Below are 15622 nucleotides of genomic sequence, written 5' to 3' on the forward strand. Positions count from 1 at the left end.
TCTACTAATTTAAGTAGGTATAAATTCGGGCCAGGTTCTTTAATTTCAGTTTGCGTATGAGGATAGCAGACATTTGAAAAATTACTTTTCTATTATTTTAGCGAACTAGAATTTATCCTATCTTTTATTCTTGTACTACCACGAGCCCCAGATTCTGCCTTGTCGGAGGTGGAGAAATGGTGGCCAGCCTAGAAAAACATCAGGCAGATCTCAGCGCCTGCACCCTCGGCTCTTAGAACTACATTTCCCACAAAGACGGACTACCTCTCCCATGAGGCACCGCGTGCGCGCGAGGAAGACGTAAAATGACAGCTTCCCGTCTTGCGAAAAGCTGCGTGGCCCACGACCGGAAGGTAAGCGTGAGGCTTTTGGGGTATTTTCTGGGTTTTGCAAAGAGGAACGCTCAAATGGACAAGCAGCAGGAGGTTTCTCTCTCCCCTATCCCCTTTTCCCATACTTTGATCTTTTCAGGAAAGCACTGGTGTATGGAAGTGGGACCTCGTGTTTCTGTGTCTGGTGCTTCTGGCAGAAAGGTCCTTCTCAGCAGTGGGACCTTCTTTAATTGATTCTTGTAGGGACCTTGGACTGTGGAGTTAAGTCTCTGCTGCCTCAGAATTCTGTTTGCTCAGAAAACTAAATACTACTAGAGGTCGGGATCCCAGTCGTCTGTAGGGTGGGAGGGAGGCGTGGCGACTGTTGTTTATTAGTGATCATAGTGCGTGCCTCCTGATACTTTGGCTGTTACCCCTCCTTCCCTCTTTTACAATAAAGTTTATCATGGGGAAAGCTCTTTGCACTACTCCACTGGTTACTAATATTTTCAAGACTAAAACCCTTTTTTAACTTAAAAAAATGTATTGAAACTCTAGCAATGGCTGTTTTAGTGTTTACAGTGGATGCTTAGCGCACGCAGGAATTCCCTCTTCCTGGTAATGTGGCGGCCCCTTTTCAGGTGTTACATGTCTGCTTGAGAACCACTGTTATTTCACCCTGAGGATGGTACGGTGTGCTGGAGAAAGCACTATACTGAGAGGAGTCTTGAGCTCAAGTCCTCTTTTTGCCACCAATTTGTCTTATTACCCGCTTAACCCCTTTGGACTAGTTCTTTGGTTAAATAAGGGTTGAACTAGATAACCTTGGAAACTTTTTGATTTGGTAACATTGGGCTTGGAGATAGATACCAAGAAGGTAAATCATTGGAGTGTTTTGCTGTAATTTCCATGTAAAAAATGCTATGTGGCTTTTAACTTTTTAAAAAATAGAGGTATAAAGAGAATAAAAACTACCTTTAGTCCCACTACCCAGAGTTAGGCTTTGATTTTTCCTTGTGCATTGTGTATATGGGTGTACGGCTGAGATCAGAGTGTATCGTTTGCAACCTGTTCGTTTCACCTAATTTGCATTTTTCCATTAGCTTCCCGTGATTCTCAATGACTGATATTCTAATGTCCATTTAATCACTTTACTATTATTGGATAATTTGCGGTTTTTACTTATTTGCAGAGTATATATCCTACATGTATCTTTGACTCACTGATTCTTTCCCTCATAAATGCCTACCAATGGAACTGGGTGAATGAATGAATGAATGATGGAGAAAATGTATTTCGGTAGATAAGAATGGTCATTCATTTTTATGTTACACAGCTGTTTTTCCTTGAGCAAGCAAATTATTTATGCTGTCACTCTTCTGGCTTCAAATGCTAAAACTGACAACCTCTAGATTTTAGATGTTCCTCATTGGATCAGAAGCATCAAGAACAAATAGGTCCAATTTAAGGTGAGCAGAATTAGTGTTTTGGTCTGTACCCAAATAGGCCAGATTCACTTTCATGTTTATGTCTGCACCTGGTTCCAGATGTTAGTAGTGTGAAGTTCTGTTGCAGTGGGAATAGCCTTCAAGTAACAGCCATAATTTCTAAGAAAATCTCAGTGGCAAATTAAAAAAAGCATAGTATTCTAGAAGTAACAACTGGAGGGCACTATATTATTGAAATAATTCTGAAACAAAATCTTGTATGTCATATAGTGCTGTTATTGAGCATCTATTACAAAGCACTTTATTTGGTTATCTGGATTTCCTATCTTCCTATAGTAATGGAGGATATCTGTGCTGTGACCTTTCTTCCTTCCTTTAGGATTGTGTGTGTAAAGGCCAGATTTTTTCCCTTTCCCTTTGGCTCTCGTTATTTAGGTGGTGAGAGTATGATGAGGAGTATGATTGGAAGCAGAATCATAACCCAGGTTTGAGATCATCTTACTTTGGGAAGTAAAAAATAAGGTTAAGTTCACAAATTTCCAGAATTATTTAATGGATAAGCTTAATGCCCAGAAACTTGAAAAACACACTAATAAAAAGAGCAACTCACATTGGCCAAAGGTAAAAAGATTTGTAGAACAGAAATAGTGCTGATTTTGCTTACTAATCTGACAAAACAGAAAGACAGGTCTGTTTTTCTTTCTCTGGCAAGATTTCTCCTGCAATTGCTGACTCTGAGAGTGGTAATTTGAAAGTTAAGTGGCATCTGATACCAATGTGATATATACCTAGAATAGACCAATGACGACTGAAGTCCTTACTCTATAATGTCCCAAGGGCTTTCAAGTTAGTTGTTTCTAACAATTAATTTAAATAAAAGAAGAGCTATAAAGAACCAGGTTATTCCAAACAGGTTATCCCAAACAATCTTGTGAAGAGATAGGTTAAAAAAAAAAAAAAAGACTTAAGAAGGAGAAAGAGGGAAGGGAAGCTTCCTGGGAATGACACCATTTGCAAGGTCACAACGAACACCCCAACGGAGGGCAGATCTTTTCTTCTCAGTTGGTACTAGGTAATTGTTTGGAACATATATGTGCTGAGGCTTCGATTGGGGTTCTGCTCGACAAAGCATCTGCTCTCGGACACCCCAGCGTAATTCCTTCCTATGATCTTCACCAGGAAACCGCATTGAGTCCCAGTCTCGTTTGTACTCAAAATAGCGGGCTACCCGGTCTACCTTGCCCCGGTTTCGGCTTAACTGGTCCAGCTTTGGGAGAATAAAGGACTTGGGTCGGCTGGCAACAATCAGGTCTTGTTCATATGCTGGAGGGCCCATTCCTTCTCTTCGTAGATAGCAAATGAGCTGATCCTGAGACACTCCATGATATTCATGTGGTAGATTAAATTTTTGGGAAGTATCAACTGGGGATTCCCTGTCTTCTTGGAACTGCAGATTCATCAGCCTTTGTCTTAAGTCCCAGAGATCCACATCACTTTCTGTACCAGACTCTGATTCACTGATAATTGACTCATCTGTCACTAATACTTCCCCATCTGGCTTCCTACGCAGCACTTTTCTCTTCATCACTGGCTTCCGGAGTCTTTTGGAGGCCTCTGAGACTGTTTCTGAAGTGACATTATTTTCTACGTATGGGTACTGCAGGTGCACAGGAAGAGCAGATCGGTTTCCTGGGGTTACTGAAGCTTTACTGTAGGGATCATATTGGACAGACTGGGCTTCTCTCCTGACATCTCCCTCACCCTGCCCTGCACAGATATGGGTAAAAGCTGTAGCAGCTGCTAACATTTGTTCTTCTGGATCCATATTGGCCCATTTTTGTCCATCAGGTCCCATGAGTTCCTCCATTGCTTCCCCTACACTGTAGGACCTTCTGCAAGAGAAAACATTGATCAGTTTTCTGATAATAAATTCCCAGTCATAAACTGTTCATTCCCTTCTTGTCTATTATTTTATAGCAGTCACATGGAAAAGAATGGCCAAAGCAATCTTAAGTACAATAGTTATACAGTCATGCACTGCATAGTGATGTTTCAGTCAACGACGGACCGCATATACGACTGGTCCCCTAAGATTTGTACCACAGAGCCTAGGTATGTAGTAGGCTATACCATCTAGGTTTGTGTAGGTACACTCGATGATGTTTGCACAATGACGAAATCGCCTAACGATGCATTTCTCAGAACGCATCCCCATAGTTAAGCAATGCATCACTGTATAATAAAATATAGATGAGTACAGGGTAGTATGGGAACAGTTTGGAGGGGCATTAACTTAGTTTTAGAGAATCTATTACCTGCTTTCATTTCCACTCTCTTACTACTCGCTCTTAACTTTCTACTGCCTGGTAGTTCTTGCCACCTTTAATAGCTACTAGGACAGCACAGGTGAGTTCTGGTATAAGAAAAGCTTGAGACTACAAGATATGGGGCATAATGCTTAATGTACATTATGTAACTTGTACTTAGAGGGACACTTTATGTATCTAGCAGTGTTCTATGTGCTTTACATTTATTAATTCATGTAATCTTCACAACTGTGAGATAGGTACTAAATTTTTTTTTTGTGTGAGGAAGATCAGCCCTGAGCTAACATCTGCCAATCCTCCTCTTTTTTTTTTGCTGAGGAAGACTGGCCCTGGGCTAACATCCATGCCCATCTTCCTCCACTTTACATGGGACGCCGCCACAGCATGGCCTGACAAGCAGTGCGTCAGTGCGTGCCCGGGATCCAAACCGAGGAGCCCTGGGCCGCCGCAGCAGAACCTGCGCACCTAACCGCTTGCGCCACCGGGCCGGCCCCTAGGTACTCTTATCATCTCCTTTTCACAGGTGAGTAACATGAGGCATAGAAAGGTTAAATAAATGGCCCAAGATTATACAGCTAGATGTGGGGGAGCTGGAATTCCAACTCAGTCAGTCTGGCTTAAGAATCCTTGCTTTTAACCATGAGAGTGATTTAATCCAAAAAATCATCACAAAGGCAGTAATATGCATGCATACTCTCTTTATGCTTAAGTAATTTTAATGCATCTTCAGTTGCCAAGCTAAATCTGTTCATCCCAGTACTCTGTCACTGAAATAAAAACTTTTAGTATTCAACCAGCCAAATACCTAATGCTAGTTTCCTCACTGGATGTGGGATAGGTATCTACTGCTCACTATTTCCTGTGTCCCTACTATTTTTCTTTTTAAACTGAAAAACTAATACATGCAGCACATGGTAATTTTAAGCAAGGATTCCCCCTCCACCCACCAAGTTTCACTCTTAAAGGCAGTTTCTTATAATTTCTCCAGTATTTTCCATATTCATATGCACATTTTTTATACCATAAAGGAGCATATTATACAACTCTTCTGAACCTTTAAGACATTCTTGGTGATCCAGCTATATCAACACATGTAAACTTACTTCATTTTGTTTAAAGTTGTATAGAACTCCAATGTATGGATGTACCATAATTTATTCGGCCAGTCCCTGATTGATTTAATTTAGGCTTACAATCTTTTGCTGTTAAAAAGGAATGTTACAATGAATATCTTTTTTTTACATACTGTGCAAGCATAAGTATATGTTAAATTTCTAGAAACGGAATAGGTGGGTCAAAAGCTATGTGTGCTCAATTTCGATAGCTGTTGCCAAATGCCCTCTAAAGAGAAGTTGTACCAACTGTGTATGACAGAGCTTCTTTCTCCAAAGTGGTGTACTATCAAACTTTCTAGTCTTTGCAGTCAGTTTGGTAAAAAAATAGTTCTCATGTAAATTGGCATTTATTTAAATTGAGTAAAATTGAGCATCTTTTCATACATTTATAGGTTTTTTTTCTCCTTTTTTGTATGAAATGCTTGTTCTTTTCCCATTTACCTCTCAGGTTGTTGGATTTTTTTTTATTGATCTTTATATTAAAACGGATTTATATATTCTTGAAATATGTATTAAGGAAGTTAGCCCTTTACTGTCATTACTTTTTTCTTCCCAGTTTGTTGTTTACCTTCTGACTTTATTTTTTGCTAGTAGAAACTTTTATTTTTAGGTAGTCATATTTTTTTCTATAGTTTTCTATAGTTTCTGGGTTTATACAGTGTTTTACTTAGAAATGCCTTTCCCACTCCAAGATTTTAAGAAAGTTATTCCCTATTTTCTTCTAGTTTTTTTTTTTTTGTGAGGAAGATTAGCCTTGAGCTAACATCCATTGCCAATCCTCCTCTTTTTGCTGAGGAAGATTGGCCCTGGGCTAACATCTGTGCCCATCTTCTTCTACTTTATATGTGGGACGCCTGCCACAGCATGGCTTGATAAGTGGTGCGTAGGTCTGCACCCAGGATCCAAACCTGCGAACCCTGGGCTGCCGAAGCGGAGCGCATGAACTTAACCGCTACGCCACCAGGCCAGCCCCACTTCTTCTAGTACTTTTATAGCTTCATTTTTTACATTTAAACTTTTAATCTATCAGAGATATAGAAATTCAAAGGGCAAAAAATTAAATGAGCTACTTAGATAACACCGTCAGCCTTAGTAACAGATGTGGAGATGATCTTCTATAACTAAAGTAACCATCCGTCATAGACTGTCTAGTACTGTCCCAATTTTAAGGATGTAGTACAGCTGTCTTCAGATTTGAAATATGCCAGGAATTTCAACATTGACATCTAAATTACATTATCAAGACTAACTCTTCCAGCTGCTAGAGGTATAGAAATCTTTTATCAGAACATGTACTAAATTTGTCTTAAAGGATCATGATGCTTAATTACCTTCTTTCTGCCATCAAAACTGCTTAAAGTGGGAAAATCTCTACTCCAGGTTCTACTTTATTCCAATATGAAGTACAATCATTGACAAGTTTCTTCCATCAGGCTAGCTCCTATTGTACCACCTTTAAGATAGAACTGACTATTAGATGATAGAACATAGAAGTCACTAATTTTATCTGAAATACTGGAAAACAATAGAAACTCAGAGTAGAAATTTTATATTCCATATAAAGAGATCTATGATTAGAAAGATTGGAAAAATATAATGAGAAGTCAAAAGGAAATGTTTTAGGGAAAAAATACCAATAACATCAGTCCTCAATCATCTCGGCTAGTGAAAAATAGGGAAACGAAACCTAAAGACATTTTCCCTAAATTTTGATTACTTATCCCTTAACAATACAAGCTGAATAATTTTTGATACTATTTTCCTTTTCCCCTGCGAACTGGCCAGGCAGGATGGGAAAGAATAGTATCTGTGGATGATCAACCCATAATAATTAATGTAATGCTTGTATCCCTGGGCAGAAGCAAAAGTCTATATCCTTTAGGCATTAAATTAAATCTTAGATACTATTTGGACATGATGGAATGATACTGACATCACCAAAGGAATTAGCACTGAAACTGTTGTATCCTTTTACTCTCTTTTCAGGTAAGGTGGACCTATGTGATTTGTTTATTTCTGGAGTTATCTTATCATGGCTGAAGATGACACAGACAGAAACCAGACTGAGAAACTACTAAAAAGAGTGCAAGAACTGGAGCAGGAGGTACAAAGACTTAAAAAAGAACAGAACAAGAAGGACTCAAACGTTAGAGAAAATTCTTCAGGAAGTGGAAAAGCTAAGCGTGCATTTGATTTCGGTGCTCATGGTCGAAGACATGTAGCCCTAAAGATAGCCTATCTGGGCTGGGGATACCAGGGCTTTGCCAGTCAGGAAAACACAAACAATACGATTGAAGAGAAACTGTTTGAGGCTCTAACCAAGACTCGACTAGTAGAAAGTAGGCAGACATCCAACTATCACCGATGTGGGCGAACAGACAAAGGAGTTAGTGCCTTTGGACAGGTAAGGGCCACTCTTCTGTTTCTCAGAGCAAGCAATACCAATATATTCTAGGTGTACATACTGAGGATTCAGGTTATTTGTATCTCTAAAACACAGTATCTTTCTCTAATTCCACAGGTGATTTCTCTTGACCTTCGTTCTCACTTTCCAAATGGCAGGGATTCAGAGGATTTTAATTTAAAAGATGAAGTCAGTGATGCTGCTAAAGAGATCCGTTATACTCACATTCTCAATCGGGTGCTCCCTCCAGACATCCGTGTACTGGCCTGGGCCCCTGTAGAACCCAGCTTCAGTGCTAGGTTCAGCTGTCTTGAGCGGACTTACCGCTATTTTTTCCCTCGTGCTGATTTAGACATTATAACCATGAACTACGCAGCTCAGAAGTATGTTGGCACACACGATTTTAGGAATTTATGTAAGATGGATGTAGCCAACGGAGTGATTAATTTTCAGAGGACTATTCTGTCTGCTCAAGTACAGCTAGTGGGCCCCAGCCTGGCTGAGGAGAGAGGCCAAGAACCTTTCCAGCTGTGTCAGTTTGAAGTGATTGGCCAGGCCTTCCTTTATCATCAAGTCCGCTGTATGATGGCTATCCTTTTTCTGATTGGCCAAGGAATGGAGAAGCCAGAGGTTATTGATGAGCTGCTGAACATAGAGAAAAATCCCCAGAAACCTCAATACAGGTAAGTTTTAAAAAAAACCCCAAAACACAAAACCGCTATTGCCCTTAGAATATTTAAAAATATATTCTAGGGGCCGGCCCCATGGCTTAGCAGTTAAGTGTGCACGCTCCACTACTGGTGGCCCGGGTTCGGATCCCAGGCGCGCTAATGTGCCGCTTGTCTGGCCACGCTGAGGCAGCATCCCACATACAGCAACTAGCAGGATGTGCAACTACGACATACAACTATCTACTGGGGCTTTGGGGAGAAAAAGGGAAAAAAAGGAGGAAGATTGGCAATAGATGTTAGCTCAGGGTTGATCTTCCTCAGCAAAAAGGAGGAGGATTGGCACGGATGTTAGCTCAGGGCTGATCTTCCTCACATAAATAAATAAATAAATAAATAAATTCTAACATATCTTCCTCTCTTCACAATTGTCTAAATAACTAAGTCACTGAGTCTGTCTTCATGAAGCTTTTAATGTAACTCGTAGCGTGTTATGAACACATAGGAGAAAGTGGTCTCTTTTAATTTTCTTCTGTCATTGTTCTATCCCTTTAGTAAGAAATAGGTGTTTGGACCGGGCCCTTAAATAAAAGGACATTCATTTCCCTCTCTATATTTTTTCTGAATTTGTGTTAAGAGGTATATTGTTAGGTTCTGGTGAAGTTAAAAAGTGAGCATTCAAACTATTCATATTAAATCTTGCTTGCTTTGTATTACGGAGTAGTCATACTACTGTACTTTTTTATTTTTCCTAATTTTCAGTTTCTGAAATGGTAGGAAAGGCAGGAAGAATAGTCAGGCTTTTCTTTTGAGAGCAGGCTGAGGTCAGATAGACAAATAATTCATTGCTAAGCAGTGAAATCTAGTTTTACTCCATACTATACAAAATTTGTATAATTTTGTTTGGACAAGTTTGGAAAAAAACACCACCAGCTGTTTGTAATTTTATAGCCGTATGGTCGAACCAAGTCAACTCACTTCTAGGTGATTTGTTACCATTGAAATTTATCCTAATCTAGATCAAGCCTAACCAGTTGATCCATGGTTTATTGTCTTTTTCTTTTTTTAATTATAAAGTTGTTCAAAGTTAGGGATGGTGTTGTATTTTCTTAGCTATTAGATACTCGATATGGACAAGTTTTTCCCCTCCTTTAACCCAACTAACCCTGTTTTTTAGGGACTTAGATGGCTGCTGTGTATTCTCATACCTTATTTCTTCTCTTTCTCTCTCTCTAGTATGGCTGTAGAATTTCCTCTAGTCCTATATGATTGTAAGTTTGAAAACATCAAGTGGATCTATGACCGGGAGGTTCAGGAATTCAATGTTACTCACCTACAGCAACTCTGGGCTAATCATGCTGTTAAAACTCACATGCTGTATAGTATGCTGCAAGGACTGGACTCTGTGGCAGTACCCTGTGGGACAGGTATGCCAGGGAAATCCAAGGATAAAATGATTTACTAGAACCAAAGTTATACAGGGTTATGGGGGAGGTAGATTTATATAAAGTTTCGAGGTGATTCTATTGTGGTCAAGTATCCATGTAATGCTTGATTGTATATATTATAGGACCAAAGACGGATGGAGTGATGGAGTGGAGAAATGTTACACCTTCTGTCATAAAGCAGACCAGTGCCTTTGTAGAAGGAGTGAAAATGCGCACATATAAGCCCCTAATGGATCGTCCTAAATGCCAAGGCTTAGAATCTCGGATCCAGCATTTTGTACGTAGGGGACGCATCGAGCACCCACATTTATTCCATGAGGAAGAAACAAAAGCCAAAAGGGACTGTGATGACACACTAGAGGAAGAAAATACTATTTTGGAGAAACCAGCAAAGAGAGTCTGTGTTGATCCAGAAATTAAAAGCATCATTTAACCATATAAAATGCATCAAGATCTAGGAGGCAACAACTAGCTAAGTGGGTAGGTGGATAGAAAGGAAATACAAAAAATATTTACTACAACAAGACCTAGAAATTCAGATGATCAGCTCTTTAAAAACAAAAACCAAAAAACACCATAGGTCCTATTAAGGAATTTCTTACGTGAACAAGAAAGAGTGCAAACATTCTGTCATTCCTTCCTATACAGAAGGATTAAGAGATGGAAGAAGCAAAAAGCAGTTGTAAAATGGAGAGGTATTTATGTACACCTGGAAACCTGTGCCTGTGTTCACATTCATTAAAGCCTGATCCTGCAAGTGTCTAATTTGTTGTGCTGTCCTTTTTAAAAGCAAAGCAAATGAGATACTCACTACTCAGCTGAATTCTCATAAAGAGCTCTGCCCAAGTGTCTTATTTTCTAAGTCAGAAATTAAAAATAGGAAATTTGGTTAGTTAAATATCTGATAAATGGGTCTAGAGCCAGGCACAATACTACCTGAAAGTGACCTGAGTAAGACACAGCATCTCTTAGAAAGCTTATCAGACTAGTGCTGTGTGAGCCACAAATGGTCTCTGTTGCATATTCTTTTTTTTTTTTTCCCTTTTTTACAACCTTTTACATATGTAAAAAACATTGTTAGCCCATGACCCATATAAAAACAGGCCATGTAGTTTACTAACCTCTGGTCTAATGGTTTAAGGAAAGCTGGTACAAGAGATATCCAAGGTAAATCTTGCAGAAGAAGTGGGAGCCAGTTAAAGTGGGGATAAAGAAGCAGAGTTTTAAGTGTGTCTAAGGCGGAAGATGCAGTTTGTCTAAAGGGTTAAAGACTACAGCACTTGTGTTCAGGTAACCATAAGTACAGTGGTACATGGCTTGAGAGTGACAAACGCATAGTTTAGAAAGGTGAGCAAGGGTCATGTTGGTACACTCTTGTAGGCCTTCCTAAAAAAGCTTAGATTTTATCTTGAGGGGCCGTTGAAAAAAAAATTAAAAGCCACAATTGTGTAGCAAAAACGTTGCCCTGGGTGTACTACTGTGGTCTGGATGAGGGCAAGATGATGGGACCAATTAGGAGCCGATGACTACAGCCGTTGAAGTAATCAAGGAAATAGATGATGATGGCCTAGACTAGATTTGTAGTCAAGGGAATGGAGAGAGTAGATGAATTTGAGATTAAGAAAGGAGTAGCAACAGGACTCTGCGGTTGACTGAATGTGACGTTCAAAAGGAGGGAAGCTTTCAGCATAACTCCCAGGTTTCAGATTTTAAGGACATCTGAGACACACTGGGACAGGAAAATGAAGTGGAGCTTTGCTTGTTCTCAAAGTTGATAACTGTCAAAGTATTACTCATAAACACCAATATTTATTCAGAAGAGTTCAGTGTTCTCTTAAATACATTATCCTTTATAGCAATTAAATAATAAATGAAAGACTTTCTACCTCAATAACAGTTTTTGTCATTGCTGAGTATATTACTTATCCACATTTATACTACTATGTTTTTGAGATCCAAAGTTTTATTTATCAACCAACAAATAGTTTGCTCCTACCTATGTTCAAAACTCCAGGTATACAAATGTGGTTTATATCTTCAAGCTGCTGGCTAAAATATAACTAACATATAAATAATAAACTGGTGCTGCATAAGTGCTACAGAAGCTTAGTAGCAGGTGGGCTACAGAAATAAGGCTTCATTCAAAAAGTTCCAGGTTTAGGAAGTAAAATAGTATAAGAAAAGTGAAATGACCTTGTAGTATTGAAGAATAAGAAGATACATAACAGCTTTTACATTCTAGCAGAGAGGGAACCATTTTAGAGATGGGGAAATAGTGGTATAAAATAACTAAGATTTATTCTAAATAGCCAATTGTATGATCCAGGTCTTCCGGATTTTGAATCATGTCATTGGTTTTTGGGACCTGATCTGCCAACATTTTATAATGCTCTGAATAGTCTTAAAATATGATTGCCTTCTCCTTAATTTTGAGGTAAAGATCCTTTTGTTTTTATTGTAATCATTGAGCACAGTAGAATATCTTCACTTAAACATGTAAGGACAAACCAAAGCATTTTATTTTTTTCAATTTCCTACCTTATTTCAATATACCTTCACTGGCTTTAGTTTTCAAGTTAGAGAAAAACCTAGAAAAGAACAGAGTTTAAGAAGTCACTCCTTATTTAAAATAATCAACTCTAAAGAAATGCTACACGGGACAAAAAGCACTAATTAAAAAGCCATGCTTGGGAGATTCTGTGGAGGCCAAGGAGTTGGAGGATCAAGGTCTTAGATCATAAGTAAAATCCTTTCAAGGTTAATTAGGTTGTACTATCAAATCTAGAAGAATAAAGATTTAGTGACATTATTTTTGGGGTAGTTACCACAGAAAAACTTCTACCATAAAAGTCCCAAAATGTAACTTTGCAAAATTACTTCAGTTATTTGAGGTTGTGTTTGTATAAATTCCAAAGTCTCTGACCCATGGTAGGGACTAAATAAATGTTAGAAGTAAAGTAGGACTTAGATCTTACTTTCTCCACTGGAAAAATGGAAGGAATTATTTCAATAGGTTGTGCAGTTTAAATCAGATTATATATATATAAATATACAAAATGTTACATATGTAACATATATAACATGTAATATGTAACGATATATATATAATACATATTAATATATGACATAAATATATATAAATAAAATGGTGCTTTGTGAGAAGTATTAAACCATTCATTTCAATGTTCGTGCAATACAAAACTACCTACTAAAGAGACAAACATAGGATAGAGGAAAGTAAGGACAGAGAAGGAAAAGGCTGTCTGGGCTAGGAGGATTTCCAACACTAAAGCCCAAAGAGATTTTTTTATGGCACGTGTACTATGCTACACAGTGATTAATACGTTATTTTCTTTGAATTTAAATTATGGCACACTTCCATTTTTTTCCGTGAACGTATGAAGATAGGTGTTTGCAAATAATACAATACAAGCTTAAGTAAGGTCCACAGGTAACTGTCAGTTCTTTTTCTTTCTTTTAACATAAAGACCTGATAATCCTTTCTCTTAGAGGGAAACTTTCACATAGAAACTAGAGCAGCTTATATTTTGAAGATAAATACAGATAATATTGACCAAAATACTCAACAGTACCTTCTCTTCAAAAATCTTAAGACTCAAGTGTCCCAGGCTCAGCTAGTTGCAAGTGAAAGGCCCTGAAGGGTGGACCGGGAGCACTTGAAACTGGGATACAGGGGCTGGGTCAGTAGTTAGATTCTAACCATTACAGGGAGGCTATTGCAGAGTTAGAACAAATTCCTCTACCTCTGGGGAGGTGAGCATGCAGCTTAAAGAACCACAATATTAGAAAACAAACAAGACAACCATAATCCAAAGAGACAACAAACTGGGAAATAACTGTAACAGGTTAAAAATCACTAATCCAAATTCCTCTAAGAAAGGTACTAAAAAGACACACCTGCAGAATAAAGATAGATGATTTACCAAGAAATAATGAATAATAAACAGAAAAAAATGTTTAATATTATTAATAACACAAAAACATTAAGATATCCTTTTAGATTGGTACGATTTTTCAATACCCAGTGCTAGTCAGGGTGTGGAGAAATATGCACCCTTACCGGGGGAGGCGGAGGGGGCAGGCGTGTAGATATCAATTTCTCTAGAGAGCAGTTTGGCAATATGAATCAGAATTTAGTACCATAATTTCTAAGCCACAATCCACATCCAGGAATTATTCTAAGAAGATAAATTGGACAAGAATGCAATCATGTATATGTTCAAGTAACCACTACTGTGCTATTTGATGATGATGAAACTGGAAAAACAAATGTCATCATTAGGGGATTGGTTAAGTAATATACGGTACAGTAGAGCCATAGCAAGAAACATTACATCTATTAAGAATGATAATGCATATCTACGTTTGACATAGACATACGTCTAAAATATTACTGAGGCATAATCTGCTTTTTAAATGAATATGCTTTATTATATTAAAATACAGAATTATATAAAAATACATTTTGTTAAGTATAATCATGTAAATACATATTCATAATGAATATACCTGAAGCAAACCCAAATGTGAACAGTGTTTTTTTGGATAGTTATCTGTGGCTGATGGAATTTCAAGTATTTTCTTCCTTTCTTCTTTATATGTGCTTAATATTGCTTGGATTTATTTCTAAAAACAATGAAACTGTATAATTCTTATAATCAGAAAAAAAGGTTTATTTTCATTCTGGGGTAGGACTCTAGGGTTCTTCAATTTTACCGGCTCTCAACTCATTAGGGAAAGAGCTTCTCGCACAGTTCAACCCAGAAATTCACAAAAGGTGTGTAACTAGAAGGTAAGACTTTTCTGCCTTTATAACAACAACAACAAAGACGAGACTGCACCATCTGGCCCCGGGCGTGGTTATCGTCTCGGACGCTCGCGGCCTCCGAGGAGGCGGCACGGCTGCCCCGCCGCCCCGGCCCCTCACCGGGCGGCGACCCCGCGGTCCACGCCGCTGCAGCCCCCAGGCAGCGGCGGAGGGGGTGGCAGCGGGGCTCCCCAGGGGCAGTCTGCGCACACTGTGACCTCGAGGGGCTCGGCGCGCCCCAGCACCGCTGAGACGCGCCTTAGGGAGCACAAAACTCGGGTTCATCAGCAATGTCAAGGCTCGGGACGGCGCGCCAGAGGGAACCGGTACGCAGGGGAGGGAAACTCCGACTCCGTGCTACTCAGAACCCGCCCCCTCCACAGCAGCGGGCTGGCTGCGCTCGGGGGCCCGTGCACCACCCCTCCCAGGCTTTGCCCGCTTACCAGTCCCACGGAAAACAACCGCCGCACTGAGTCCGGCCGCCCGGCTAGCGCAGCTCCGCAGGTTTCCGTTAGCGTCCCGCAGCTCGCGCAAGCGCACAGCCCACCCACGCACCGAGGCTGCCGTTAACCGACCGGCCCCAAGGTTTAAACCAGAAGAGCGAACCGGCGCCCTCTGCCCCGCCCCCCAGCCCTCCTATTGGTTCCGAGGGTGAACGTCTTCCAAGTCTACATTCTGATTGGTGCACATTTTCTCTTGGCCGTCCCCCAAGGCGGGAGGAAGCCCGGGATTTGGGGCTGATGGGGAATTACCCAAAGCCCTCCGGTCTCAAGCGCGTAACCGGGAACCGTGGCTGCGGTGCCTTCAGGCGTGCCCGGAGGGGAGAAGAGGATTCTCACGCTTCGGTTAACGGCGAGGTAGCTGGGTTTTTGGAGAGGCGATCTTAACGTCCCGTCCACCTCAGTGGAATCAGTCTCTACCCTCCCCAGCTGCGGCTGCGGGGTCGGTGAGGTCGGGAAGGGAGGGCGCTCAGAATGGCGTTGGAGGCGTCTCCAGCAGTCCCGCCTCTTCATCTACCTGGGGTCTGACACGCGCAGGTTCTTCCTAAACCGGACGCGTATCTGCGCATTGAG

General features: G+C 40.1%; 2 protein-coding genes and 1 long non-coding RNA gene across 8 annotated transcripts in view; 2 read left to right on the plus strand and 1 right to left on the minus strand.

Moving 5' to 3' along the window:
- The first annotated feature begins 334 nt into the window (after positions 1-334).
- On the plus strand, positions 335-10486 carry PUS3 (pseudouridine synthase 3). 3 transcript variants are annotated; one of them, XM_058544865.1, is made up of 6 exons: positions 396-1780; positions 4409-4609; positions 7188-7605; positions 7723-8288; positions 9510-9700; positions 9844-10486. In XM_058544865.1, the coding sequence occupies exons 3-6, from the start codon at positions 7234-7236 to the stop codon at positions 10152-10154; spliced, it is 1440 nt and encodes a 479-aa protein (XP_058400848.1). In that variant the 5' UTR covers positions 396-1780; positions 4409-4609; positions 7188-7233; the 3' UTR covers positions 10155-10486. The 3 variants fall into 3 exon arrangements, with proteins under 3 accessions (XP_058400849.1, XP_058400848.1, XP_058400846.1); XM_058544866.1 differs by lacking the exons at positions 396-1780; positions 4409-4609 and adding an exon at positions 335-353; XM_058544863.1 differs by lacking the exon at positions 4409-4609.
- On the minus strand, positions 2696-15115 carry HYLS1 (HYLS1 centriolar and ciliogenesis associated). Of its 3 annotated transcripts, none has more exons than XM_058544867.1 (3): positions 14993-15115; positions 6533-6654; positions 2696-3651 (listed from the first exon to the last, which is right to left on the minus strand). In XM_058544867.1, the coding sequence occupies exons 2-3, from the start codon at positions 6544-6546 to the stop codon at positions 2724-2726; spliced, it is 942 nt and encodes a 313-aa protein (XP_058400850.1). In that variant the 5' UTR covers positions 6547-6654; positions 14993-15115; the 3' UTR covers positions 2696-2723. The 3 variants fall into 3 exon arrangements, with proteins under 3 accessions (XP_058400850.1, XP_058400852.1, XP_058400851.1); XM_058544869.1 differs by lacking the exon at positions 6533-6654 and adding an exon at positions 12260-12309; XM_058544868.1 differs by lacking the exon at positions 6533-6654.
- Positions 15116-15264: 149 nt separating this feature from the next.
- Positions 15265-15622, plus strand: part of LOC131408278 (uncharacterized) — a 34159-nt gene continuing 33801 nt past the window's right edge. For both annotated transcript variants that reach the window (XR_009220745.1, XR_009220746.1), the window contains exon 1: positions 15265-15406. This is a non-coding gene — a long non-coding RNA (uncharacterized LOC131408278). The remainder of the gene's footprint in view (positions 15407-15622) is intronic.

Source organism: Diceros bicornis, chromosome 7, assembly GCF_020826845.1.
Source record: "Diceros bicornis minor isolate mBicDic1 chromosome 7, mDicBic1.mat.cur, whole genome shotgun sequence".
Taxonomy (NCBI): Eukaryota; Metazoa; Chordata; class Mammalia; order Perissodactyla; family Rhinocerotidae; genus Diceros; species Diceros bicornis.

Bases quoted from the DNA above. Each gene is read 5' to 3' on its own strand.
- PUS3 (XM_058544866.1), top strand. From the start codon at position 7,234: ATGGCTGAAGATGACACAGACAGAAACCAGACTGAGAAACTACTAAAA. The intron at 7,606-7,722 runs GTAAGGGCCACT...CTAATTCCACAG, and splicing joins GAGTTAGTGCCTTTGGACAG to GTGATTTCTCTTGACCTTCG. The intron at 9,701-9,843 runs GTATGCCAGGGA...TATATATTATAG, and splicing joins GGCAGTACCCTGTGGGACAG to GACCAAAGACGGATGGAGTG.